This window comes from Pipistrellus hanaki, assembly GCF_964339955.1.
Source record: "Pipistrellus hanaki genome assembly, chromosome: 11".
NCBI lineage: Eukaryota > Metazoa > Chordata > Mammalia > Chiroptera > Vespertilionidae > Pipistrellus > Pipistrellus hanaki.
In genome coordinates, this window is record NC_140513.1 from 1,852,726 (window position 1) to 1,879,023 (window position 26,298).

Here is a 26,298-nt window from a genome sequence, read left to right on the forward strand (position 1 = left end):
CTGAATTTCAAGTTCAGACAGGAACCCACCAGCACTAAGTGGGAGATTGTCAACAGATCAGAGCCTGCCACTGGGAAGGTGAGGCGGGTATACTGGCCAGTGGCCTCGGCGGGGGGGGGGGGGGGACGATGACTTCCCATTCTGTCCTCCAGGGGCCGGGCCTTCCTTTACTGATTGGAAGCCTCAGGGAGCCCTGTCCTGGGAAGGCCTCTCTGGCGACATTGTGTCTGGGGAGGTATGGAGAGCGGCTACGGTGTTTGGATAGGTTCAAGCTCAGACTAATGCAAGGGCACGGTTCTCTCAAAGCCACGTGTAAGTCCCAGCACAATTATAGCCAAAGGTTACGGTTATAAGTTTAACCATATGGTTTGAACCTGTGGTCCGCGTGGCTAAGTGATGTAGGCTGTGGCGGTACAGCAAGTGCTGCCAAAACAAAGCTGCATAGAGTTCAGGTGCATGTAATTGAGTAGATTTGAAATCTGAGAGAACAATGTAAACATCTTGAGCACTTTGCCTGGTGGAATCTGAGTATAAAATAAAGACTTTGCTTGCAGGCTGTGGCACTGTCTCTCCATCAGAGAACAGCATCCGACCTGGCCCCAGCTTTATTCTCTTGTCTGTCTTCTCTAATCCTTCCCTGCCCCCATCACATTCTCCCCGGGCCGGGCTGAGCCAGCCACAGGGAAGGATTTGTGATGCAGGTTATTTCAGGTGACAGCTGGGCCCTGGGACCCAGGAACTGCAGCTCTTCACAGGCTTCATTTCACCAAAAACCAAGCCCTAGTCTACCCCCCTTGCTCTGGGGGCACGTGGTCTGAGGAGTCCCAGGTGAGTGTGGGTTTGCAGGATAAACGTGCTGATTCCAGCCCTCTGGCTCCCCTCTGGCCCAGAGGAACCAGGGCTGTGAGGTCTGAGGTCCCGTCTCGCACAGTCACCAGTTTAGACTCACTGTCCTGAGGGTAGACGGGCTGGAGCCCTGAGAGCCCCCAGGCCCTGGCTGGCCTCCCTCATTGTCCAGGTCTGTGCTGTGGTTCTGCCATGGGAGGTGGGTGATGGGAACCTCTGGTGGGGGAGGTGGAAGAATGGGGCAGGGCGGGCAGGGAGGAATAGCACCAACACTGCCCGCTGTACCCACCGCCTGGCCAGGAAACACTGGACCGTGTGCATCAGGGTGGCCGGCTGTCAGGAACCTTCTCTCCTCTGAGCCCTCACCGCCTCGGAGGAACTAAAGAATGGGAATCTGGAAGGAAGTCCTCCCCTCCACTGCCAGCAACCTGACACGGAGAGCTGTGGTCTCAGACCTGGGGTTTGAGTTCTTCCTGTGAGGGCCTGGGGCACGTGTCCTCTCCTGGGGCCTAGGAACTGTCTACAACGGGATGTCCACAGTGCCCACCGCCCAGGCCATGTGAGGTCAGGATGGGGGAGCCTCGGTGCAGGCGGTGCCCAGTCCCAGACCTTGCTGGGGTGGCCATGGCCCTGCGTGTCACCTCTGCCTCTCGCTCCCCTGCGGACTCTGCCAGAGCAGCGGGCAGCACCCTGGCCGAGCCGAGGGCAGCAAAGACCCAGCCCAGATACCCTCTGCTCTGAGCCCAGGGGGATGCGTTACAGTCTCTGCCTGGGATCCAGTTGGAGGGGAATCAGTGTCTCTCCCAGGCCATTTCCAGACCATGTTACACAGAGCCCGCTCTCTGAGGATGTGGCCAAAGGCTGGGCCTACTGGTCCAGAGGAAACTGCCCACGGGGGCCGCTCCCCACTCAGTGGCTGATCCTCCTTTGACCCTCTCTCCTCCTCTGAATGAGGGGGCACACCACTTCCTGAGCCGGACATGGGCAGAGACTGGACAGGCGCTTGCAAACATGAGGGCAAAGCGGGTTGCCAGAGAGAGATGCAGCTTTAATCAGGAAGAGCTGGGGCGGGCGGTGGGCTCCCTGGGTCCCACCTGTGGCCACTGGGAGCCAAGGACATTAGAAGCCAATGGCTGCAGGCATCTGAGCCCCCTCAGAGTCAGCAGTTGGGGGCTCAGGGGCGGCCTCAGAGTCACCAGTTGGGGGCTCAGGGACAGTCTCAGAGTCGTCCGAGGGGGGCAAAGGGGCAGCCTCAGAGTCATCCGAGGGAGGCACGGGGGCGACCTCAGAGTCATCCGAGGGGGGCACAGGGGTGGCCCCGTCTCCAGTCACAGTGGGCAGGGCCTGGTAGGTCTGGGTCCAGTACTGCAGGTAGCTGCTCCTCAGGTGCTGCTTCAGGGACTGGCCGTCCATCTTCTTGTTAATCTCCAGGTAGTTGCCATTTTCCTGGGTGTAGGGCTCCCACTGGGTGGGCACAGCCGAGGGGCCCTTGTTGGGGTCCCTGCACAGGAGAGGAAGGCTGTGTGGGTCTGAGGGCTCACGGGAAGCCTCCATGCTGACCCGAACCACCAGGGCACCTCACTGTGTCCTGGGCACTGGCTGGGCATGTGCGTGTCCTAAGGCCCAGCCAGTACTCCCCTCTCCTCCCCTCTCTCCTTTTTTTTAACCTGCACCGGAGATATCATTCCATTTATTTCAATGGAGAGTGAAAAGGAGGGGAGAGACAGAGAGAGAGAGAGAGTAACATTGATGTGAGAGAGACATCCCTACAGGCCCAACCAGGGCCAGGGATTGAGCCTGCAATGAGGTACGTGCACTTGACAGGAATCAAACCTGGGACCCTTCAGTACACTGGCCCAGGCTCTTTCCACTGAGCCAAACCTGCCAGGGCCCAGCCATTACTTCCTGTCCTCACACAGAGGGGGGTACTGAGGCTCAGGGAGGTCAAGTGTAGGACCGGGGACAGGCATGTGGGGCCCAGCTGGCAGGAGGCCTGGCCCAGCCTCCCCCCGCCTTACCCAGTCCTGGCAAAGTTGGTCCAGTAGGCGATCATGGTCCCGGAGACAGTCCTGTCTTGGGCCCGGTAGCCCAGGGGGGTGGCGAAGGGCTTCCCAAATACGTACTGGAGGTCATCGGCGTGGTCAGCGCCCACCCAGTTGGGGTAGACTGGCATGCGAGTGGGGTGAGAGAAAAGGTAGGTGTAGGTCCGGGCACTCCTGAGGAGGAGAAGGACACGGCCCAGGTTGGCAGGGAGCTCAGCTGGGCTGCCCACCCCAAGCCGGCCCTGGAGGGAGGCCATGGGGAGAGCAGGGCGGAACCGGGAAATCCCCTGACTCAGACTCAGGAGGGCCCTGGGTCCCTGCACCTGGAAGGGAGAGCCGTGGGGTTGTGGGTTCTACAGATTGAGGTGTCTTCCTTCCTTTTCTTCTGCAAATGAATGTGTGTCCGTCATCGGATGAGACCGGCATGTACCTCAGAGGCACTAACACAGCAATGAGAGACCAGGGTACTGCCTTGTTGTTGCAGAGCTTTCTGCCTAGGCATCATTTTCTCTGCCTTCCGAGGAAGCATCCCCGGCTTAGGTTTTGTTTTCGCTGGAGGTTGACCAGGTGGCCGCAGTTTGAATATTGGCCAACTCCAAACTCGCAGCAGAGGCCATCTTCCCCATCTGTCCCCTTCAGCCTGGGGGCTGCAGGGAGGCAGCAGGAGCTGCCAGGGGAGGCCTGAGGCTGAGAGGGCTCTGTAGAGGCCCCTGAGCTGGGAGGTGAGGAGGTCCTTCTGAAGGCCAGTCAGGCCTGGGCAAGGCAGATGGCGCAGGCACCACTGGGACCCCATCATGGCTTTCCCGGGCCTCCCTGACCCCCTGAGCCCTTCCCCAGGGAGGCTCACTGGGCAGGTGAGTGACCCACTTGGGCCTCCCCTGCCCCGGCCCTCACTTGGCGTTGGCTTTGTGCTGGGCCACGGCCATCTTCGTGGGCATCAGGAAGAGGATGTCGGTCTCAAAGTCCACCACCGTCTTCTTCTTGGTCTCCTGGGAGGAGTCCTGGGCCCAGGACTCCGTGTAGAGGTCAAAGGTGGCGTTGGCACCTCTGGGCCCCTTGGCGAAGGTGAGCCCTCTGACCAGATTGAAGAAGTCCTCCCTGCAGGGACAAGCCGGCACTGGACCCTCAACCTGAGCCAGCGGGAGGGGCTCCAATTCCACCCCTTCCCCCACTCCAGGACCTGCAGGTGGCCCTCTACATCTGTAGGCCTCCTCCCTCAGCTGATGCCTCCCCACGAGGCCCCCAGGCACGCCCTGGGCCCTGCGCCCTCCTCACCCCGTGACGGTCTGCTTGTCCTTGTCAATGGCGGGCATGTCAATGGTGGCAAAGATGTGGCCGTCCATGTTGTTGGTGCCAGCGATGTAGTCGATGTCGGCCGCGTTGGCGTAAAGGTTGATGGGGTGGTCAGGGATGAAGTCTCCGTCCACGACGGGAATGAAGCCCAGGTAGTGCACCATGGGGTCTGCATGGAGAGCAGCAGGAGTGCAGGGGGCGGTGAGTGCATTAGTGAATAGAGGAGAGTGATCAGTCTCCTAGTCCAGTGGTCAGCAAACCGCGGTTCGCGAGCCATGCGGTTCTTTGGCCCCTTGAGTGTGGTTCTCCCACAAGATACCACGTGTGGGCGCCCACATACAGTGCGATTGACACTTCGTGGCCCGTGCGCAGAAGTCAGTTTTCCGCTGGGCGAGTCTATTTTGAAGAAGTAGCGTTAGAACACTCAAGGGGCCAAGAGCCTCATGTGGCTCGTAAGCCGAGGTTTGCCAGCCACGGGTCTAGTCCACAGGCACTCGGTCTGTTCCTTGAAATTGGCTGCAAATGACTGTAAGTGGCATGGTTGGTGGTGGCCCGAATACACATCAGTTTGCCAAAGGAGGATCAGAGGGATGGATGGCGCCCTCCACACAGGGCCAGCCCTCAGACCCGGCACTTGCTCACTTCTTTGGGAGCATGGCCATCCCCCCCATGGGGAGCCCCACTCACACTCCATGCCCTTCAGGGGCATCTTATAGGCCAACGTCAGCGCCCGGGGGTCGGTGACCTTCAGACACTTGGCCATCCTGGCGGTATCATCCAGCGGGCAGCCCACCTTCTTGGCAATCTGGGGATTTGGAGGGAAGACAGGTGGGTGAGGCCAGAGTGGGGCAGAGAGGGATTGGATCCAGGACAGGGCATGGAAAGGAGATAACTCGAGCCCCTCTCCCACCGCAGCTCCCCTTTACCCTCTTGGCCCAGGAGAGAGGGTCCTTCTGGATGGCCCAGGGGGACAGCGCCACGCCGCTCTGGCTGATGGCTCGCCGGATGAGGCCCTTGTTGTAGGGAGAGAGGGTCTGCGACAAACAAAGGTCCTGTCACCAGGGACTCACCTCTCCTGCCCACCCAGGCTCCAGCAGGGACAGCTAGACTGTCAGCTTCATGCTGTTCCCACAGTTTATCAGCTCTCACAGCTCCATCAGCTTCCCCAGTTCCCATCAGCTCCCCCAGCTCCCATCAGCTCCCCCCAATTCCCGTCAGGTCCTCCTAGTTCCCATCAGCTCCCCCAGCCTCCCTCAGCTCCCCCAGCCCCCATCAGCTCCCCATAGTTCTCCCCCAACACCCTGGGAAGAAGGCCGCCCTCCCGGGTCCCCAGACCTGCAGAGAGACGCTGGCACCTCCGGCTGATTCCCCAAAGATGGTGATGTTGTTGGGGTCCCCCCCGAAGGCCGCAATGTTCCTCTTCACCCACGCGATGGCCATGTGCTGGTCCCGGAGGCCGAAGTTACCTGGGGCGGGTGGAGGCCCATGAGGGACTGGGGTGGGGGAGAGCTTCCTCCATGTGGGGACCCCTGTCAAGCCCAGGATGGTGCATGGCAGGTCCCAGGAGGCTGTGGAATGCGGTGCTGGAGGGGGTGTGGGCTCAGGCAGGGCACCAGGAGCAGGAGGGCCAGGCTGCTCATCTCTCTCCCTGACACCGACCCTCTGCTGTCCGTCTGTCCTACGGCTCTGAGTCTGCCGAGTCACCTCCTCAGTGTCTTATCTTCTGTCTCTCCCTGGGTCCCTGTCCCGTCTCCCTGGGTCCCTGTCCCTGGTCCCTGCCTGGCTGGTGGGTAGCCTCTTCTCTCACTACACCTGCCGATGGGCTCCTGTGTCTCACTGTCTACCTCTAGGTTCCTGGCTCTGGGAATAGAATCCTGGGACTTTCCAGGTTCTGTGAGGACTTGATTGGGATCGAGGGGTGCTGAAGGGCCTCCACCAGCTCCCTCACCCCCAGCCCCAGGGCCCCGCACACCTGGCAGGTTGGCGTCCCCAGTGCTGAGGAAGCCCAGGGGCCCGACACGGTAGTTGAAGGTGACCACGATGACGTTGCCCCGCGTGGCGATCTCCTCCCCGTCGTACAGGTAGTTTTTGAGGACGTTAGCCCCTTGGCCAGAACCCATGAGGAAGGCTCCTCCGTAGATCCAGATCATGACAGGCAGATTCCGGGAAACTGAGGCAGGAAGCAGGCCCGGTGACCCCAGCTGTCACCTCCTGATCCCCTCTGGGTGCATGTTTCAGGGACTTTCAGCTCTGGAGATCACACACCCCAGGGGCTGGGCAGGGCTGGGCCTCTGGCGCCTGGGCACACAGGTTTAGGGAACTGGAGGGCACAAGGGTGGCGCACCTTCCTTCTTGCCCTGGGGGACCCAGATGTTGAGGTAGAGGCAGTCCTCAGAGCCATAGGTGTTGTCCTGGGTGATTGTGGCTTGCAGGCATCGCTTCTTGAAGTCCTTGGCCTTCAGGGTCCCTGTGAGTGACCAGGGGGCCTGGCATGAGGATGGTAGCCTCTGGGGACCCTATTCTGAGTACACCGGATATTCCAGGCCACTCTCAGTGTGGGAATCTTAATCGGGCTATCCAAAGGACTATATGCAAGTACAAGGTCACTGTGTTTGCCATGCGCACGCATGCTCTTCTATAACCCAAAAGACTGGGAAAAAGCCTATTTTGTGTGAGTAGCATAAGGTTGTAACCAGCAGGCATGGCTGCTCGGTGAGGCTATAGTTCTAAGGATAGATCCTGTGTAACCAGCTCCCATGCAGGAGACTTCTACTCTGAGGGAAAGGTGTGTTGTTACCCAATCGGTGTGCGACTCCCTGCTGTGTGGGCCTTCGCTTTGAAGCACTGTTTTGGCTAATGGCTCCTTGTTAGCAGTGGCCACGTGGCCATTAGCTTTACAGTAAAGATTCTCTTCTACACCCACAACTTCTCATGGCTTCTCCGTCTACCGCCCGAGGTCCAATAAGACCCAGCCACTGGCAGAGGGGCTTGGACTGACAGTTGGCCGAGTGGAGCAGAGGTTAAAGGGGGAACTGGGGTCCCAACAGTTAGTACAGCGAGCTGGGTTCAAGGAGGACCTGGCTCTGACCCTTGGTGCTGTGCTGAGGACTCAGAAGTGTGAGCAGTACAGAGCGGGAGCTCCCACACTTGGCGTAGTCGCCAGGATGGAGCAGTGAGTCCTCTCTGAATGCCCCACCCACCACCCCAGGCACAGGGCCAGCCCAGCACCCAACCCCCACTCCCACCTTGCCAGCCAGGGTGCCGCTGCGGGTTCTCCAGGGCCTTGGGCGGGGCAGCGAAGGGGATGCCCTTGAAGATGTCCACAGAGCGGCCGCCAGCGCCCAAGAGGCCGAGCTTCTTGTTGACGCCCTCCACGAAGCCCCCTTCCGTGTACACGGCGCCCAGCTGGGGAGAGGGTGGGCTCAGGGTGCAGGCGGGGCGGGCCAGCGGGGTACAGTGACCCCAGCAGGCTCTAGGGGCCCAGACACAGCTTCAAGTGAGGGGGCTGACCTGCATCCGAGACCGGGACCACCGCCTGCCCATGTTACTGAGGAGCAGCTTGCTGCCTGCCCCCGCCCCCGCCCCCAGAATGCCCTGCCCCTGAATCTCAGAGGAGGCTGCTGTAACAGGTGGGCATGTTTCTGCTTAGCTAAGCCTTCCCACAAGGCTGCGAGGCCGGGGGAGGTTTGGATTCTGGTCTAGCTGTGACCTTGAGCCTCAGTTTCCCTCTCTGTAAGGTGGGTGGCCTCCGTGTGTCCTGCTGGGCCCGTTAGCTTGTCCAGCGGTCGGCAGTGGTAGCCGTTCGTGGGCCCTGAATGCTTCATGCCCGGCTGTGAGCTCCCGGAGTGGGGCCTGTCTCCTCCCCTTGCCCGCACCCATCCTGTGAGTGTGCCTCCTGCTGGAAAAGGCCCCCACTGCCCTCCCCGGCCATCAGAGCCTCTGCTGCGTGTCCAGCCCCCTCCCTGAGCTGGGCCCACAGTCCCCATCCGCCCAGGTGGGCCCGGCGCTCAGCTACCCCGTCCTGGGAGGGAGCAGCTTTCCTGCTGGAAGTCGCCCTGTGGGGGACCGTGTGATCAGAGCCAGGCTCCTGCCCTCCATGCGGCCCTTGCCCGCCCCGGGAGGCCATGGCAGGTGGCAGCTTCCCAGCTCTCCCCTGTGCTGGGTTCCAGGTGCCCAAGGGCAGGCAGCCCCGCACCCAGGCCAGGCCCGGCGGGTGGGAGGAGGTTGCTGAAATTGGAGAGGAGGAACCAGGTGCTTTGGGCAGGGGCTCTGACCAGGTGTAGGCCTGGGCGCATCCTCTCTCTCTCTTTCTCCCTCCTCCCTCTCCTCTCTCGGCTCAGGAAGAGCCCCCAGTGCCAGGCCTCCAGGCATGTTTCCTGGCCAGCCTCTGAGGCTGCTGGGAAGGAGCAGAGGGCCAGGTCTGCTGGGGAACTGGGTCACCTCACATACGGGTCTCTGTGTGACTGAGGTCAGCCTGAGGGCCCCAGCAGGAAGGGCAAGGGCGTAGGGACCCTGTGGGCAGTGTATGGGCAGTGTGTGTGTGAGTGTGTGTGTGTGTGTGTGTGTGTGTGTGTGTGTATGTGACTGTGTGTGGGAGTGGGGAGCGAGGTAGTGGAGCTGCTGGAGCCGCATGGAAATAACCCGGTTCCTGCCAAAACTGGTTTGGCTCAGTGGATAGAGCATCGGCCTACGGACTCAAGGGTCCGGATTCGATTCCGGTCAAGGGCATGTACCTTGATTGTGAGCACATCCCCAGTAGAGGGTGTGCAGGAGGCAGCTGGTGGATGACTCTCTCATCAATGTTTCTAACTCTCTATCTCTCTCCCTTCCTCTCTGTAAAAAATCAATAAAATATATTTTAAAAATAAATAAATTTTACATAATAAAATATATTTTTAAAAGAGAAAAAAAGGAAAGAAAAAAAAAAAGAAGAAATAACCCGGTTCTTTCAGGGCCAGGGCCAGTCTCTGAACTTCCGGGGACAAGGGCAGGTCCCAGGGGCAGCAGGGGTGCGGAGAGCAGGGTGAGGGCGCAGGAAGAGGGTGGAGGAACAGCAGCATGGTGGGGAGTGGGGCCCCTAGTCAGGCCTGCCTGCAGCTGTGGGTTCCTGTGGAAGCCCCGCTCCTCACCCCTGGCAGGGCCTGAGGGAAGGGGTCCTGTAGGTGCCCCAGGCTCCCCACTCCCCCTGGAGGGGCCCGGCCACTGGCAAGCAGAAGGTGTCACCCCTCTCGGAGCCGGGCTTGGGGCTCCGGGTTGAAATAGACCGAGGTCCACACTCCTGGTCTGATGCAGGGGCTGTGCTGGGCAAACTGGGGGCTGCTCAGGGCCCAGCGCCTTCTGAGCCGGGCCAGGGCCATCCCCGGGCAGAGGGAGAGCCAGGGCCCTGGAGGCCCAGGCAGATGCCCAGATCAGCCCTGAGGGTACAGGGACCTGGGGCTGGGGGACCCTTGTGTTGGCGGAAGTGCCCTGAGTGCCCTGGAGAGTGCCTGGCCCAGCCCTTCCTCGTGGTCTCTGACATTGGAGGTCATGGCGTCCTGGCTGTCAGCTGCGGGGCCATCGTGTGCGCGGGAAGGCAGGAGGCAAAGGAAGGGCCGGGGAAGCTGGGCTGGGTGGGCTCTGGGGGCTCTCTGTGCCAGCGCCCCACCTGCCTGCCCCCTCCACAGTGCCATCCCAGGTCCCAGGCCGGGTTAGGGGTGTGGAAAGTCTCCTGCCACGTCCACTGGGCTGTCGCTTACCTTTGCTGAGCTCACTACTGCCAAGCAGCAGGCAAGGCCTAAGACAACCAGCTCCGGGTGCCCCATGGTGCGTGTGTCTGATGGGGGGCCCTGCCTCCAGCCCGTGGGTATTTATGGGGCAGGAGCCAGCCTATGGAGAGTCCCCTTTCCCTCCTCTGACCTCTGCCCCTCCCTGCAGGGTGGCCACACTTGCAGGTGGTGTGCGTGGGACCAGCACAGCTGTCATTTCCAGCCTGGCACGGGCTGGGCCAAGGTCAGGCAGGTGCACGCGTGTGCACACACACGTGTGCGCACACACGTGCACCGGTGCAGAGATGGTCCGCCTTTCCCAGGAGCCGCCATGGGGAGCTGGTGCCCTCAGTGCTCCTGCGACCGTTACTGGGAATAGAGACAGATGGCACAAGGCAGGCCCTGTCCCAGCACCACATGGACGCAGGCCAGAGTGTCTGTCCGCTGATCCAGAGCCCAGCTCTCCTGGAATGGAGGAGGGGAGACGGCAGGACAGTGGGCAGCAGGACTGAGCAGGCTGGGCTGGGTGGCTGAGGACTGGGGAGCAAAGAGTTTGAGGGGTGCATTTGCTAACAGGCCTCTGGCAGCTAGTCCCGTTCTGGAGCCTGTTCTGTAGGAAGAATCATGAGGGTGTACTGATGGCCAATGGAGGCCACCAATCAGCAAATTTCACCCACAGAGTCAATCAGCTCCACCGCCTGGAGGGTCAGCAAACCACAGGCCACAGGGGCTGGCGGGTGAGGAGAAGAGGGAACCCTCGTGCCCTGCCGGTGGGATGGGGGCTGGTGCAGCCAATGGGGGGAACGGTACTGAGCTGCCTCAAAAATCCAAAAAGGAACTGCCATTTGACCAGTGATCCCCCTCCTGGGCCTCTCCTAAGAATCCTTAGGCACCAATCAGAGTGAGTGTGTGCTCCCTGTGTTCCTAACAGATTATGTACAAGAGCTACGATCTGGAAACAGCCCGAGTGCCCATCGGTAGATGAGTGGATAAAAGCTGTGGTACATTTGCACCGTGGATTACTAAAGATTTGCAGGACAGATCTGGGAGTGAAGGTGGAGGGAGGTCGGGAAGAGATGAATCCAGAATTTCTGTGCATCGATGCAGGGCCCTTGGACACAGGCAATAGACAGGGGAAGGCCTGGGGCGGGCAGGGGGGGAGCTGGGTGGAGAGGGGAAAGGGGGAAATGGACATCTGTAATACTCTCAATGATAAAATGAAGAAAAATATACTCGGCTGGTATGGCTCAGAGGTTGAGTGTCCATCTGTGAAGCAGGAGGTCACAATTCAATTCCCTGTCAGGGCACATGGCCGGGTTGCAGGCTTGATCCCCATTTGGGGGTGTACAGGAGGCAGCTGATCCATGACTCTCTCTTATCATTGATGTTTCTGTCTCCCACTCTTTCTCTCTGAAATCAATAAAAATATGTTAAAAACAAATAAAATCGTTCAGCTGGCGTGGCTCAGTAGCTGAGTGTGGTGGTTGCACACATTGATAGGTTGCGGGTTTGACTCCCAATCATGCTGGGAATGTGGGCTGGATCCCAGTAGAGGGCTTGCAGAAGGCAGCCAACCAATGTTTTTCTCTCTCTCCCTTCCTCCGTCTGAAGTCAATGAAAACATCCTATCTAATAAAGAGGGAATATGCAAATTGACTACCACTCTGCCACAAAGATGGAGCTCAGGTCCTCCCTGTTGCAATAGTCCTGAATAAAGTCTGGTTTTGCCACTTTAACTTCTGTCCGCTCTGATTTTGCTTGGACAGTGATGGTGCCGTGACTCAGCTAAGGTTGGATTCATGGCTGGACTCTCGGACCTCTCACACCACAGCCCAGCGTACACCCCTGAAGACTCTGTCCTCACTCCCATCTCATCGGGGATCCATTGGTGAGCCAACTCCCGAGCCACTGCTCTGGGTGACAGTCCTCTGAAGCATGGTAAGGACCAACCTCAGTTCCTAACACATTGCTGACCAGTTTGTTCTTTTAATGTATTTTTATTGGTTTCAGAGAAGAAGAGGGAAACATCAATGATGAGAATCATTGATTGGCTGCCCCCAAAAACTCCCCACTGGGGATTGAGCCCATAACCCGGGCGTGTGCCCTTGACCAGAATCAAACCCAGGAGCCTTCAGTCTGCAGGCCTATGCTCTATCCACTGAGCCAACTGGCTAGGGCAGTGGCCGGCAAACTCATTAGTCAACAGAGCCAAATATCAACAGTACAATGATTAAAATTTCTTTCAAGAGCCAAATTTTTTAAACTTAAACTCCTTCTAATGCCACTTTTCAACAGAGGCTGGGATAGGGCCCAGGTCAAGAGGCTGGCTTAGGGCCCAGGACAACAGAGGCTGGGATAGGGCCCAGGTTTCCATGGAAGAAGCTGGGTTGGAGTCTTAAGCTTCTCTCTGCAGAGGCTAGTTCACATGTGGGCCCCGGTGTTCTCTGCTTTTTAGTGTAAAGGTGTTAACATGGGAGCATCTCATTGGTGGAAAACCCTTCTCGAACCCCTGCTGAGTATGCACGGATGGGCGGGTTTGCATGTTTTTCTGTGTGAAGATTGCATGACTATTGTTGGGTGCGTGGAGGGTCTATGGGTTCCCAGAAGTCTATGCTAACCTGGGTAACTGGGCTGGAGGTATCGGGTTCTGAACTGACAGAGCTGACCGAGTAAAACTCACCCACTGACTTCATGGCACACAGAACTGAGGCAAATCCTTAGAAAACTTCCCCGAAGGAGCAGTCTGTGCGGGCAGACCCACCTGTGCTGGCCCCACAGCAGGTAGGCACTGCCACTCAGACAGACACTGGGCCACACCGGCGCTGCCACCGACAGCGTGTGGCCAGAGGTGTCTTCACCAAAGGTGTCTGCGTGCCTCCCAGAGTGGCCTCAGGTCACCCCGTGTCCTGTGACATGCCCTCTGGCCCTCCCTGCCTTCTGGCCACACAGGCTGCACCTTCCTTGGGGTGGCAATGCTGCGACCCCACTCTGGGCACCAGGAGACAGGTGTTTGTTGCACCCCTGGTCCCCACTGGCCACTGCTGGGGTGCCACGTCCTAAGCCCCACAGTGGGGGGCACCCGTCCCGGTGTCTGAGGGAGTCCGTGCCCAGCGGACACGGGGCAGTGGCACGCCGGGCCCACGGGCTGGCAGCCCCCAGGAAGCCTTGCCCCCAGGAACCACGTGGCTGTCCAGCACGCGGCAGAAGGCCGAGAGGCGGCCGAGGGAGCCCAGCCGAGCCGCGGGTCAGGCTCCCTCACCCGAGGGCCGCACAGTGGGTGCCTCCAGCAGGACGGCGTGCTGCCAGGGGAGCAGTTTGGAGCATGAACTCCACTCAGTTGTCTATTTCGGTGGGTACTTGGTATTTTCCACAACAAAAAAGCTTTTCCAAAGTGGGATGTGTCAGGTTCTGAGTGAGGAGTCACCAGATACTTCTAAGTGTCGCAGGACCTGGGGGCCCGTCGGTGAGGCCGGTGCCAGTGACTCTGGGGAGGTCCCCTGCCCGGCTGCCTTCCTCAGGCTGGCATAGGGACCAGCCACTCCCGGAGGTGGGGACCAGAGCCTGGACCCTCTCCCTGAGGATCAGGGGGTTCGTAGCCCAGCTCAGAAGTGGGAACCCCACGGAGATTGCAGTGGAGAGCAGAGGCCCTGAGGGTAGCACGTGGGACGGGATGGGGTGGGGTGGGGAGCGCGGGCCTGGGCCCAGCCTGCCTCTGGGGGAGCTGCCCCAGAAGTGCTGGCTGTGCCATCCCTGGCAGCAGGGGGTGGGGCCGTTGGCGGGCGGGTGGCCAGCTTCTCTAAAAGGCAGGTCCCGGGACGGAGCCCTGGGCCCCTGGCCTGTCCTGGAGGCTCCCCGGGACCCTGCCCTTTCGCTCCGGCAGCCGTGGGACCAGGGCCTGTTTCTAGAGGCCCTGGAGCAATGAGGGGTGAGTGAACGCCGGCTGTGGGGCCCTCTGGGCTGTGGGCCCACCTGGCGAGGGCATCAGGCTGTGCTCAGCTGTCCCAGCACCACCCCCAAGACCACCAAGGAACAGCGATGGTCCAGCAGCCTCGTCCTCCACACCCCCCGCCAGCAGGGGCTCTGAGCCTCTCTAATGCCCAGTCTCCTGGGGAAAGGTGTTTAATGCCGGCAATGCCAGCTGGGCCTGCCTTCGCCAGGCTAACCCCAATGAGGAGGATCCAACGCAAGGACAGGCTCCCGCCAGCTGTGACCACACACCAGCCTCCTGGCCCCGTCCCTGCCATCAGTCATGAGACCCAAGCCAAGCTGACCCCCACCCTGGCGGCACCATCTCCACCTCCGGCTCTCGCTGGTGCCAACTGGTGGACTGTCCCGCGCGGCCCCGGCAGCTCACGCAGCTCCTCGGGCGCCTGCAGGGCTGCTCTGGCAACCGTGGCCGCTGTGGAGCCCTGGCTTGCCCCTGAGGTTACACGTGACCCTGTGTCACACATAGTCCAGGATCTCGGTCTCCATCTCGTTCTCACTCCCGTCCGACGGCTTGAAATCCTCCTCCTCTTCCTCCTCCTCCTCCTCCTCCTCCCCAGACTCGCCCGTCAGCTGCTCCTTCCTTCCCTCGCCGTCAGTCTTGGCCGGGCTGGAGAAGAGGGCTGGCAGGAGACAGCATGTCCTGAAGCAGGCTCCTGCCCCGGCCCCAGGCTGGACCCCTGGCCCCCAGAACCGGCTCCTGGGCTCCAGCAGGAGCTGCTGCGGAGCGTGGGTGCCGGGACCTGGCACTCTGGCATGTCGGACCGTGGAGCTGCATGCTTTGCACACCACTTCCCGAGGTGCCCGTGACGCCAAGTGGCACACTTTGTGTTTATGGGGAGTGTTTATGGGGAGAGGGCCCAGGAACAGGCTGCCGAGGGGCTGGGTCCCACACAAGGCTAAGCACCTCTGCTCCGTCAGCCCAACTCAGCAGGTGCTCACGCCCCTCCTCAGGGGCCCAGCTGCCAGGGCTACCTGCCCCCTCCCCACCGTCCGCCCCGGCAGGCTCCACAGGGTGACAGGACCTGGCCCACTGCCCGTCTCCCAGGGCGGACACGGCGGGAAGGTGTGAGGGGGAGGCAGGTGAAGCGGTAATGTGACGGCCGCGGGCAGTGTGGGTGCTGGCCCCTGGGCTGGTGCCACCGCGGAGAGGAGACCGGCAGAGGGACCCCGCCCCTCCCCCGGGCTCACCAGGCCTCCGGGCGCGGATGATCTGCCGGATCATGAGGGACATGGCGTTGCGCAGGTCGTCGCTGGTCTTGGGCAGGCACCACCCGTCCCGCTCGGTGCAGCTCTCCTCGGCCCCGTCGTTGCGGTGAATGATCTTCTGCAACCTGGGGGGGGGGGGTGGGCACGGAGTTCCAGGGCGGCTCCCGCTAACGGGCCAGTGAGCGGCCAGGCGAGGGGCTGTGCTTGGAAAGCAGCGCTGAGTGCCGAGGGCGAAGCGGGATGAGCTTGCAGGACCGCTGGGCCCTGGGCTGTGCTCCCCGACCCTGAGGCACGGAGCGGGGTGCCCCCCACGGGCGTGGTGAGTTAGCTTCCACACGCCTTCCCGCTGGGTCTAATGGGCCGCAGCTGCCCCCGGAGCCCCTCCCTGGTTTCAAGGCAGTTCTAGGAACAACCGGATTGAAGGTCTCGGGTTCTGGTCGGTTCTGAAGGGCTGGGGGCCCCATCACGAGCCCACACGTGGGCAGTGGAGGTGAGGCAGACACCACAGGCACCACGTCCGCGGCCAGCCCCACCCCCTGCCTGGACCCGAGGGGTGGCCCCTGGCGACCCAGACACAGGGCTCTCCGGGCAGCACCTGAGCCCGGGAGGGAGGCTGAGGGGAGTGGACCTCGCAGGGAGCTCTGCTGCCAGCCTCGCAGCCCCGACCCTGCCCTCCGCCTCCCGCGGGCTTCGCGCCCTCAGCTACGTACTCTTCCACATTGAGGTCGCACAGCTGGTAGAACATCTGTCGGTACGGCGGCAAGGCGCCCTCCCGGAAGATGTAAACCGAGTCCTGCACAAGAGGGGAGACGGGCACGTCAGGGGAGCCTGCCCCTGGGCGGGCAGTGTTGGAGACACCCCTGGGCCACAGGAGTCACTGGTCCCTGCACCCAGTGGGGCGACAGGCCTGAGCCAGAGCAGGTGTGCAGAAAAGCCGCTCCGAACCCTGGGAGGTCCTGGGAGGTTCGGACCAGAGCTGAGAGCCTCCTGCCAGGCCGGCGGGCCCGAGGCTGGCTGCAGTCTGCCCACCCCGGGCTCTGGGCACCCACCTTGAGCTTGTACTTGTTGGAGGCCAATTTCTGCATGCCAACTGCCCCGGATGGGTCCAGGCCCTGCTTCAGGTCTTGCATGGTGACAGGCTGGTTGGCTGCTAGGGACAACAGCGGTGCTTTGGAATGTAGGGGTGCTACCCTGCCCCCTCCCCAGGGATTGCTGGAAGCACCCTCCTGCCCCCCGCCGTCCAGAGGCCCCGTCCTCAGCACCGGTGTGAGGCCACCGCCCCAACGTGCAGAGCGCGCGAAGCACTCACACGACTTCTTGACGGTGATGGGGAGGCTGTAGTTGTAGGTGCTGCGCTTGGCCTTCACGGGCATCTCGTTGGAGGCGTACCCTGCAGGCGAGGGGCTGTCAGGTGCGGGTGGGCAGAGCCCCTCTGGCACACGGCGCTGGCCTGGCGCGACGGCCCACAGGGCTCACTGGGGCAGCTCCCGAGATGTTCCAGTGAGGGCCGGAGCTGGGGCTCTGGGCGCGGGGCTCGCTGCAGACACCACTGGACGCCCGGCCTGCTCTCCCCCTCCGCCCGGAGCCACAGAAAGCCCACGCGGAGTGGCTGTGGCTCAGTAACGAGGGTCAGCGTGGAGCCAAGCCCGAACTCGCACCCTCACGTCCACCTCGTTCAGCCCTCCCCGGGGCGGCCTGCTCCCCGCACGTGGAACCAGCGCGCACAGGAACAGGAAGACCCCAGGAGAGGGAGCTGTGGTCATTCTTACCAGACTTCATTCCACAGCGGATCCGGAAATCAAGGACTTGGTAGATCTTGGCTTCCGGGTGCTTTCGGGGGTCGTAGCCGAATCGGATCCACAGGCTTCTCCAGGGACCCGTTATCTGGAGGCAGAGAAGGGGGGAGTGGGAGGGGCCAAGGCCAAGCCCGGCTCCGCAGATGCACAGGCCAGGTGCCTGCCTGGGGCGGAGCGGGGGCTCTGAGGGGGGCAGTGCAACACCTCAAGATGTGAAGGACTGGGAGCCACATCAAGAGCCCACACGTGGGCAGTGGAGGCGAGGCAGACATTCTCTGCAGCCCCCCAGCTCTGCCACGTGCTGTCCCCTCGGACAGGTCACTTGGTCTCCCCAAGCCTCAGCCTTCCTGTCAGGTGGGATGACATGAGCCCCCAGAGATGCTGTGAGGATAAACGAGATGAGGCCTGGGGCCTGGGCCACGGTGCCGGCCACAGGAAGTGCTTGGTGAACGCATCACTGTCCTCCTGAGGCCGCGTGTCCAAAAAGCCCATGCGGAAGACAGACGGCGACTCTAAATCTGGGTCCGAGCCCAGGTACCCACCCCTGTCACCACCCTGCGTGGGGCCCTCAGCACGCAGGGTCCCTTCCCCCAGCACCTCTGGGAGCCGCAGTAATGACATCCCATCTCCATCCGCCTGGACTGAGTCCAAGGGGGAGAGTACCGGGCAGGAAGGGCCTGAGCCAGTTAGGACTGGGCGTGTCCAGAGGAGAATGAGGAGCCTGGGACAGTGCCCATCCCTCCCCCCCCCCACTCCCCCCGCGACTGCTAGGAACACACTGAACCCCACTCAACCCAGGGAGGAGCGGGGCCAGAGGCGCTGGGTCAGGAGCCGGGCTCTGCAGACAGACAGGCCGGGCCTGGTGGCTCTGCCACTGGCTGCTGTGAAACCGCGACACCTGCACCAGGCTCCTCCTCAGCGGGAGCTGCCACCCGGGGAAGGCTGAGGTGCCCACACAGCACTCGACCAGATCACTTAAAGGTGTAGAATCCCTTTGCGTAAAGTTATGAAATGACTCTTTAATCCTGAAATCACCCCAAGTGGTCGAGTGTGCTCTTGGGGGAGGGGGCGGGTCAGGGCGGCCTGCTCAGGCTCTGAGAGGTCACCTCTGGGACCAGCACGGCCCTGCTGGGAACCAAGATGGCTGGGCACTCACCATGTAATAGGCCATGAAGGGCAGCAGGACCTTGAGCTTGTCAGGGTGAACGCTGATCTTGGCTCTGACGGCGTTGCGTGACCAGATGGGACGGATGTCAAACAGCTGGGGAAGGGGCAAGGCAGAGGCTGAGGTGAGCACGGCTGTCCACCCGCCCGCCGGCCGACTCAAGGGGGGCTGGGCCTGGAGGACCCTTCCCGAAGGGAGCCGGCGGAGGGCGGGCTGAGCCACGAGGACCAGGCTCCAGGGCCGGGGCACACCTCGCTCATCCCTCCGCTCAGAAGCAGGGCTGCACACGTCCTGAAAGGACGAGGGACACAGCCTGTCCTTGTGCAGCTCACCGGGCAGCAGATGGCCAAAGGAGCCGGAGCTCTGGACTCCGAGTTGGCACAGCATGAAGGCCGAAGAGATGGCCTGGGCCAGGAGGACTAAAGGCCAGTGTGGCTCAGTGTGGCGGCCCAAGCAGGAAGGGCCCTGAGCCAGTTAGGACTGGGCCGTGTCCAGAGGAGAATGGGAACCTGGGACAGTACCCCTCCCTCCCAACCTCCACCGCTCCCCCCGTAATTGCTAGCAGCTCAGCAAGGTGTCCAGTCCCTTTAAGAAGCACTCCGTCCCCCGAGGACAGTGAACTGCCACCGGGGGCGCGCCCCCACCGGCAGGGAGGTGGCTTCCCCGAGGCCCTGCTCTCCGCGCCTGCAGGACACCAGGGGCAGACCCCAGCCCGAGTCCTCTCAGCACCGCAGCCAGAGAGCAAGGCGAAGGCTTCCGCCCAGGGAGGCCCGGCCACCAACTGGCACAGGTAGGCTGTGCCACCTGGCACGCTGCAAACACACGAAAGGAGGAGAATTTCCAGGAACCGGACCTCCACAGAAGTCTATCTGAACAATGCACGACTGTTCGCCGTCCAAAGGGACCCATCAGAGAATCCTAAATGCTTCCACCGTGCCAGTCAGGCTGACACTTGGCAAGGCTTTCAGACTGACGTCGAGAGATGAGAACGTGCCGTGTGCTAACGAACCAGTTAAAGAGGTGGGCACCGCCAGCTGCCCAGAGTGCGGCGAGCCCGGCTGGGTCTCCGGCGGCCGCGCAGGGGCGGAGCGGGCTCACCTTCCTCAGCTCCTCCTCCACCTTGCGGTCCACGGGGTTGGTGCAGATCCTCCTCCAGGTCTGCGCGGCCGCCTCCATCGGCTGCTCAGGCACGTCGTCCCCCTCGAAGCTGACAAAGACGGCGTTGTGGAGGCGCCGGGCCCTGCTCAGGCCGATCAGGTTCTCGCCCGAGATGGGGGGGTTGCTGTAGCCTTCCCTGGGGGCAGAGGCGCCCATGAGAACCAGGCACAGGCGCGGCCCGCCCGGGCGGGGAGCCGGCCCGCCAGGCCCGTGACGCCGGCGGCCTGTGTCTGTGCGCTTTTCCCTGGGGTCCGTCCGGGCCAGGGAGAGGTTCTTAGCGCCCGAGACCCGTCTGTCCTCAGGCTGAGCACCGGGGAGAGGGCAGCGACCAGCGGCCGCTCAGAGAGGCTGGGCCCGCAGCTCCGAGCTGGGCAAGGCTGAGTGTGCGGGAGGCTCCTGTCCCCAGGTGGGGGCTTCAGACTCAGGCCAGCACCCACCCGCCAGGCTAGACTAGGAACCACCCAAAGGCCCCTCAGGCGGGGATGGTGACAGTTGCCACGCAGCCCCCCGGGGCCTGCTGTCAGGCCTCAGCGCTGCTCACTGGCTTTTCCAGTTCACTCACTCAGCCCCTGACAGCCTGCGGGGAGGCCAGCCCTTTCCGTGAAGTAACGGAGCCGGTGAGGAGCCGCCCAGAGGCCGCACCTGTGCTGAGCGTGTGACCTGCACTAAAGCAGGGACAGTGTGAGGGGCGCCCACGAGCCCACCCAGCTCCAACAGCCACCGTCACCCGGGGCTTCCTTTCCCAGGCACCACCCCATCGCACTGGATCACGTCCGAGTGCGCCTGGCCGGCCGGCACACTTCATCCCGTGACTATTGCCTTTCCCACCGGCTTCCTTTTCACCTTGGCGCTCTGTGAGCACCTGCCACTGCTCATGTATGAACACTGACCTCACTCTGGGAAACAAAACTGACCACAGGATCAAGTCTGGGCCTTTTTCAAAGACCGTGACTCCAGTAAAACCTTCCTGCCAGAGCAAGTGTCCTTCCTCCCGCACACTCAAAGGCCCCCGAGACCACGGCCCCCCACGAGGAAGTGGCCCGCTGCAGGGACGGGGCTCCCGCACTCACTCAGCCCGCGGGAGGAGGGACCCGCCAGGCCAGCCCCCATCGTGTTCCCGGCAGCGAACAATCGGGGGCGGCGCTGGGAGGAAAGGCAGGTGCTTTCCAGGTGCCGGAAACCCATGACCCTGTGGCGAGGGCGGAGAGCCTGTGGGTCCAAGGGCAGCTGCCCTCCTCCCGGGGACGCTGTGAGGACACCGGCCTCAGAGGACTGGCTGGGCCGGCTGTGGCCAACAGTTAACCTGGAAATGCTCTCATAGCCGCGTCTTTTGAGCTCTTAGGGGAGAGGCACCGGGGAAATCCTGCGGGTGGGACTGCTTGGTAAACAGGAAAAGAACATCTGGAATCAAAACGGATTTGACCTGCTGCTCACCAAAATGCTAACCTCATTTTGGAGTGACCCCTTAGGAGGGGGGTGTGTATTTTTGCATCTGAAGGTGCACACTTCTGGGGATGGGTTTCCAACTCAAAGGTGACATCCCAGTTCACTCTCCGTGGTGTGGGGGCAGCTCTGAGCACCTCCTCCGGGGGGGGGGGGGGGGGCGGCAGGGCCAGGGCTGGCTCTTTGACAGGGCCCAGCACAGCTGTTCTGCCTGGAGGCACTGGTCCATGGGCTTGAGCACAGCTGACAGCGCGGCCAGCAGGGAAGGTGACCCTCGGCTACCAAGTCAGCAGGCACTAAAGTCCTCCAACTTGGGAAGCTAACATGCTATGGACAGCCCTTTAACGAGCATCTCCACCTGGGGCCATGTTTCCAGCCGTCCTTCTCCATTTGTTTGTTTTTCCCAGGCTGCCCTAACCACTGGGGTTACTAGGAGGCCAAATCGCTACCTCCGTGGAGCTCACACCGAAATCGAGCCTCTTAAAAAACTGTGCCCTTCTGTGTGTGATTAGAAAAAGGAAAGCATACAAACACACAGTGTGCAATGAGCAAGGCCTGGGGGTCAGAGTGGGGCCCGGGGCTGCCATGTGGCCTGGACCAGCCCGTTGGCAGAAACATGCACAGGCTTCTGAGAGAGGCTGCAGCAGTGGCTTGCGGCGGCCACGCCATTCTTCTCCAATTGGGCGTTTGCAAACCCATGGGTTTCCTTTCTCCCTAATGCCATTCTGCCTTGGCTGCTACACGAAGGAACCCCACTCCTTCCCGTCACTGGGGCTGCTGGTCTCAATAGAGCCATGGCACCCCCAGACCTGCCTTGCCACAGCCCTGGGGTCTCTCCTTCTTGCCGGTTGTCATTGGAAGCGTTTGTTTCCTTTACACCACATATGTCAAACACAAGGCCCGCGGGCCAAATCCAGCCCGCCAGGCCTTGCAATGTGGCCCACACCGCGCTGTCATCACTGCACTCCGCTGTCAGTTTATGACATTGTCAGTTTATGACTGTTCAGTAAACCATTCGGCCCGCGATTTAGGCTGGATTTTAGATTTTGGCCCCTTCTCTGATTGAGTTCGACACCCCTACTTTACACGGAGCAGCACTCTCACGGGCCTCGGGGGCACGCACGGCGGGCCGGGGCCTGTAATGGCCTAGGATGCGCGTCACCTGGTGTTTCTAACGTCTGGCACCTGAAGAGCCACCTGAGGCAGAGATGCCGTCCCTGTGCTCGGGAGCTAAACCCAACGGCCACTTCTCGGCTGGAACCAAGCCGGAGCCAGGTCTCTGTCCTGTCAGGGCCTCCAGCTCACAGCACCGGCTGCTGCTCACCCAGGGCCCTCTCTGCCCTGCCCTGTGCGGACGCTCCCCGCCTCCGCTCGGCCCCTGCCGCCGGGGCGGGCTCACCGGTGCTGTGTCTCCGGGCGGTAGAAGTAGTCCGCCGGGGTGTCCAGCCGGGAGAAGATGGGCGGGGGGATGTAGAGTGGCAGCTCCTGGTGGAAGAAGTCCTCCCTCTCGGGCCTGACCATGAGCACCTTGTCGTACATGGACTTGTGCGCGCCACCCGCGTCCGTGTGCACAGCCAAGTACTGGAAGTCGGACATTCCTGGAGAGAGAGGCAGGCAGGTAGCCGGCACCGCAGCCAGGGGGCCCCGCACTCTTGGGGAGATGCCAAGCCAGCGAGTGGTGGAGGCTGCCGGGCCTGGGTGGCAGGAGCGGAAGCCGCACGCTGCCACGCTGCCTCCATGCACTCGGCTCCGCCACCCCTGTTGCTTGGATAAACGGCGTTTGGGGTGGGGTGTACGTGGGTGAGAATGAGGTCTGGGTCAGCGCTTCCCACGAAGCAAGGTGCCCTGACTCGCCTGGGAGCTGGCGAAATGCGGAATCTGAGGCGGCGCGTTGCTAACGAGCTCCCGGTGAGGCAGGGCGCAGTGGCTGGCGAGGTGCTGGCTCAGTGAGATGGGAATGAAGTCACTGGACGCCTAGTCCTCGCAAGGACAGCCCTCGGTGACCAGACAACGCACCAGAGCGGCTCACAGTCACAATGCCAACCCCTGGGGTCCCAGGTCCAGCTCCTGCTTCCGTTTCCTTCCTCTTTTTCTTTCTCCCCCTCCAACTTCCTCAATCATTCCTGTCTTCAGAGTCTGAGACCCGCAGCTGCACTAGAGGCTCCACAGTGCCCCCAGGCGGTTAACAGGCACCATCTCCCCGGATCTTCACAAGGGCCTCAGGGACTCAGGGCCCCATGGTCCAGACAAGGAGACCGAGGCCTTGGCCGAGGGAAGCCCAGCGGCCTGTATGAAAACCCCCGCAGAGCTCAGGAAGGCACAATGCCCAAATCCTAGTCCATTCTCACCCCCCACGCCCGCCTTCCTGCCTCCCCACCAGTTGGCTAAGAATACAAGAAACATGAGGTTCTAAGGGGCTGAGGTGATCTGGAAGGCTTCCGAGGGGAGGCGGCGGGGGCAGCAGCAGTGTGGACGGCGCAGGTTCCACAACACTGGGGGGAGAGGGGGAGGTTGAGAACTGGAGGCCTGTGGGCCTGTCTATGTGGCCCCCACAATAACTGAGTTAGGGCACCCCTCATGGACCTCCAGATTCTCTAAGAGCCTGGCAAGGCCTGCAGGGAGCTGCTGGCTGGAGGGAAGAAGCCCTCACCTCCAGCTCCGCAGGCCTGTGCAGTCCTGGCTCATGTCCCTGTGTGGCTGACCTACCAGGCTCCTGCAGGCAGTGGGGACACAGGCCCTGAGGTCACCGAGTTCGGTAAGAATGCACCGGTAGTTACCTTGGAATCTGTAAATGGTGGGGACGGTGCCAAGGATCTCCACGTCAAACGTGACCTGGGGGCGGGCCTCGGGCCCCGGCAGCCCCTCCTGCCGCTTCGTCTTCCTCCTGACCCGGAGCAGCAGGCTGCTGGTACTGAAGCGGTTGGCACACACAGGGTGGCAGTAGGGGTCCTTGGGCCGGAAGTAGAGCTCCAGCCTCTTGGTGGGGTCTCCATAGATCTGTGCAGAGGCCAAGGGAGACAGATGAGGCCGTGGCCAGCTAAGCGGCCGGCAGGGGTGACCCCGGTGGCGGGAGAAGGGCCGGGAGCTCGCGTTGCATTCAGAGCGCTTAGTCCCCCAAAGGCTCATTTGTCAGACCCAAGCACCGCAGAGGAAACGAGGGCGCCTCTTGCTGCTCAGCGGCTGGGAAGCTGCAGAGAATGACTGCCAGCTGAGCTGGGGTTCGGGAAGGCGAGAGGCAGTCCAGGGTCTGGTGCGTGTAAAACACTTGCACAGAGCCTGGCACAAGGAAGCACTCATCCCGGCTCCCCTGGTGGCCTTGAACTACCTGGCTCTCCTTGTAAAATGCGGACAGTGACAGTTCCCGCCCCCCCAGGGTTCCAATGTGGACAGGATGCACGTCAAGCTCCTAAGACGGTGTGAACTGTTACTACTTTAACTCCTACAGCTCAACACTCTCCCCCCACCCGCGCCCCCAGGGAGATCAGCGGCTCTTAATGTCCGGAGCCTCCGTTTCCCACTCCTGTGCAACGAGGACGCGGCAGGGCCCAGCACACCCTGCGGGGCGGCGGGCGAGCTGCGTTCCGGGCCGGGGCGCCGAGGCTGCGGCTCATCCGAATAGGGGGTGCAAAGGACACCCCCTTCCCTCTCTGGGTCTCCCGACAGTCCTTTCCCTCTGCTTCCAGGGAACAACGGGCTGCTCCTGGCGGCCTCCCTAGCAAAGCCCGCCCAGCGCCCGCACCAGCGCCGGCACCAGCGCCCGCCTAAAGCTCCGTTGCCAAGGAAACCGCACAGGTTCCCCCGGGACCCCGCCCCTCCGGCCGCGCTCCCACAGCTCCGTCCCTCCCGCGCGGTCCCAGGGCCTCCCGCTTCCGCACCCGAGAAACGCCTTCCTCGCCGCCCAGGGTGGACAGCATCTTGGACACGTCGCGCACCACGCCAGGGTACTCCACGCACACCATGCGCTGCTCGCGCCGCAGCTCCACGGGGATGGCGACCCCCGGCCCCGCGTCGGTCTCCCCGGCTGCCATCCCGGCGGGTCGGGCCCGGCCCGCGCGGTCCGTGCCTCCACGTGCGCCCAGAGGCCCTGCCTCGATGGTTCCGCGAAGGATTCGTTCCGGCCCCCCTCGCCGCTCGCGTCTCTCTCAGTCCCTGGGCTCCAGGGCCTCGGAGACAAAGCTCCGAGGGAAGGCCCCGCGGTTTCGCGGCCAACTACCCCTCGGTCCCAGCCATTGTGTTTTTAAAAAGTAAGGGGTTTGCCCGAGGGGCGGGGCAAGGGCCTGTCTCTTCCACTCACCCACGGCGGACCCACGGGCTGATAGGTCACCGCCCAGCTCGCTCTCGACGTTAGCCAATCAGAACCCAGAGACCGAGCCGCGCTCTTAGCCAATGAGCAGCCAGTTCCCTCGTTTTAGCCACTAAGGAAGCAGGACTAGGCCAAGTCCCGCCCCTTCCTCGGCGCCACCCTATGACAGCTCGGGGCCAGCCGCCAGCCGATACCTTCTTCCGGCGGAGCGGTGTTCTGGGGCCTGGGATCCGGCTCCTGCCCCCGCAGTTCCCCGACTGGCTTCCAGCTGAGCGAGGAGCCCGGGAAGTGGGTGGGATGTGGGGTCGGCCTGGAAATGGCGAGCGGGGGGGGGGGGGGGGGGGACTGGGCTTTGTTTTGTTTTTTTGTTGTTTTTTTTTTTAAATCAATCTTTATTGTTCATATTATTACAAAGGTTCCTCATTTCTTCCCCCCTCCACCAGGTTCCCACCCCACCCTCCGCCCCCTCCTCTCCCCCCCCATTGTCCTCATGCATAGGTGCACAGTTTATGTTCAGTCTCTTCCTCCCTCCCTTTCCCGATAGTAAATCCCTTTTCAGATAGTAAATCAGTTACTTAGCATTTTCTCATATCAATAATACAGTACCTCCACATGCCCAAAGATACACTTCACACAAAAGACATTTCCAAATAGGTCAACCAACTTCATCCAGGCCCTGTACAAGGCACTCACAGATCAACACCCCAGCGCTATACTAACTCAACATATCCAGATCTAAGCCTTCATCACTTGATTCAGCAGACCCTCAAGTTCCCGCAAAAGTTTCCAGCCATGTCTGAGAGGCAGCCTTTTTGTTTGTTTACTTTTTTTGGTTTGGTTCCCCCCCACCACTTTTTTTTTTTCTTCTTTTTTTTTTTTTTTAGAGGGAGTTGCACTTTGCTTGTTTGGCGGATGCCGCCGTCAGTCCTTCCTCTCTTAGTTCTTAAGCGCCTATGTATTGGGGTACTGATCAGACCCTAACGGAAGCAGTAAGCTGTGTTGGGGGGCCCTAAGACCATTCAAAGATGTTGTGGGTGAGAAAGGGGTTCAATGGAAAGGAACCACATGGGTTGATCTGATCATAAAGGTCTAAATGGGCAGGTCATGGTGGTATTCACTCCCCAAGCGTATAACTTCTTTAGTAAGAGGTTTATCTTCGCCTTAAGTCCTTTCCGTGGTTTTGGGGCATCTAGGTTAATAACACCTTTGAAAAACGGATGTAAGCACCTTCATACAGCACATTGCCTTGTTACTTATCCTGGAATTCAATCCCACTTACTTTGTCCCACCTTCATCCCTTAATTCCAAATGCATA

The 26,298-nt window shown here is 61.5% G+C and overlaps 2 protein-coding genes across 4 annotated transcripts; both read right to left on the reverse strand.

The window, feature by feature from the left end:
• Positions 1-1,873: 1,873 nt before the first annotated feature.
• LOC311629935 (bile salt-activated lipase-like) lies at positions 1,874-10,063 on the reverse strand. Of its 2 annotated transcripts, XM_084898528.1 has the most exons (12): positions 9,917-10,063; positions 7,427-7,586; positions 6,526-6,648; positions 6,154-6,351; positions 5,517-5,647; positions 5,108-5,215; positions 4,869-4,986; positions 4,164-4,350; positions 3,783-3,986; positions 2,865-3,062; positions 2,032-2,347; positions 1,874-1,998 (listed from the first exon to the last, which is right to left on the reverse strand). In XM_084898528.1, the coding sequence occupies exons 1-12, from the start codon at positions 9,980-9,982 to the stop codon at positions 1,966-1,968; spliced, it is 1,842 nt and encodes a 613-aa protein (XP_084754654.1). In that variant the 5' UTR covers positions 9,983-10,063; the 3' UTR covers positions 1,874-1,965. The 2 variants fall into 2 exon arrangements, with proteins under 2 accessions (XP_084754654.1, XP_084754653.1); XM_084898527.1 differs by having other exon boundaries at positions 1,874-2,347.
• A 3,963-nt stretch (positions 10,064-14,026) lies between these two features.
• GTF3C5 (general transcription factor IIIC subunit 5) lies at positions 14,027-24,995 on the reverse strand. 2 transcript variants are annotated; one of them, XM_084898657.1, is made up of 11 exons: positions 24,556-24,995; positions 23,458-23,677; positions 22,080-22,278; positions 19,178-19,373; positions 18,071-18,175; positions 16,888-17,002; positions 16,428-16,508; positions 16,168-16,268; positions 15,829-15,911; positions 15,101-15,243; positions 14,027-14,532 (listed from the first exon to the last, which is right to left on the reverse strand). In XM_084898657.1, the coding sequence occupies exons 1-11, from the start codon at positions 24,706-24,708 to the stop codon at positions 14,369-14,371; spliced, it is 1,560 nt and encodes a 519-aa protein (XP_084754783.1). In that variant the 5' UTR covers positions 24,709-24,995; the 3' UTR covers positions 14,027-14,368. The 2 variants fall into 2 exon arrangements, with proteins under 2 accessions (XP_084754783.1, XP_084754784.1); XM_084898658.1 differs by having other exon boundaries at positions 16,168-16,265; positions 24,556-24,994.
• Positions 24,996-26,298: the final 1,303 nt, after the last annotated feature.

Excerpts from the sequence above, each read along its gene's own strand:
- LOC311629935 (XM_084898527.1), bottom strand. The coding sequence starts at position 9,982 with ATGGGGCACCCGGAGCTGGTTGTCTTAGGCCTTGCCTGCTGCTTGGCA. Across the intron at positions 6,352-6,525 it reads CCCCCAGGGCAAGAAGGAAG|TTTCCCGGAATCTGCCTGTC; the intron begins GTGCGCCACCCT and ends TTCCTGCCTCAG. Across the intron at positions 5,216-5,516 it reads GTGCCAGCGTCTCTCTGCAG|ACCCTCTCTCCCTACAACAA; the intron begins GTCTGGGGACCC and ends TGTTTGTCGCAG.
- GTF3C5 (XM_084898657.1), bottom strand. The coding sequence starts at position 24,708 with ATGGCAGCCGGGGAGACCGACGCGGGGCCGGGGGTCGCCATCCCCGTG. Across the intron at positions 18,176-19,177 it reads TGGAGGAGGAGCTGAGGAAG|CTGTTTGACATCCGTCCCAT; the intron begins GTGAGCCCGCTC and ends CCCCTTCCCCAG. Across the intron at positions 15,912-16,167 it reads CCAACAAGTACAAGCTCAAG|GACTCGGTTTACATCTTCCG; the intron begins GTGGGTGCCCAG and ends CCTCTTGTGCAG.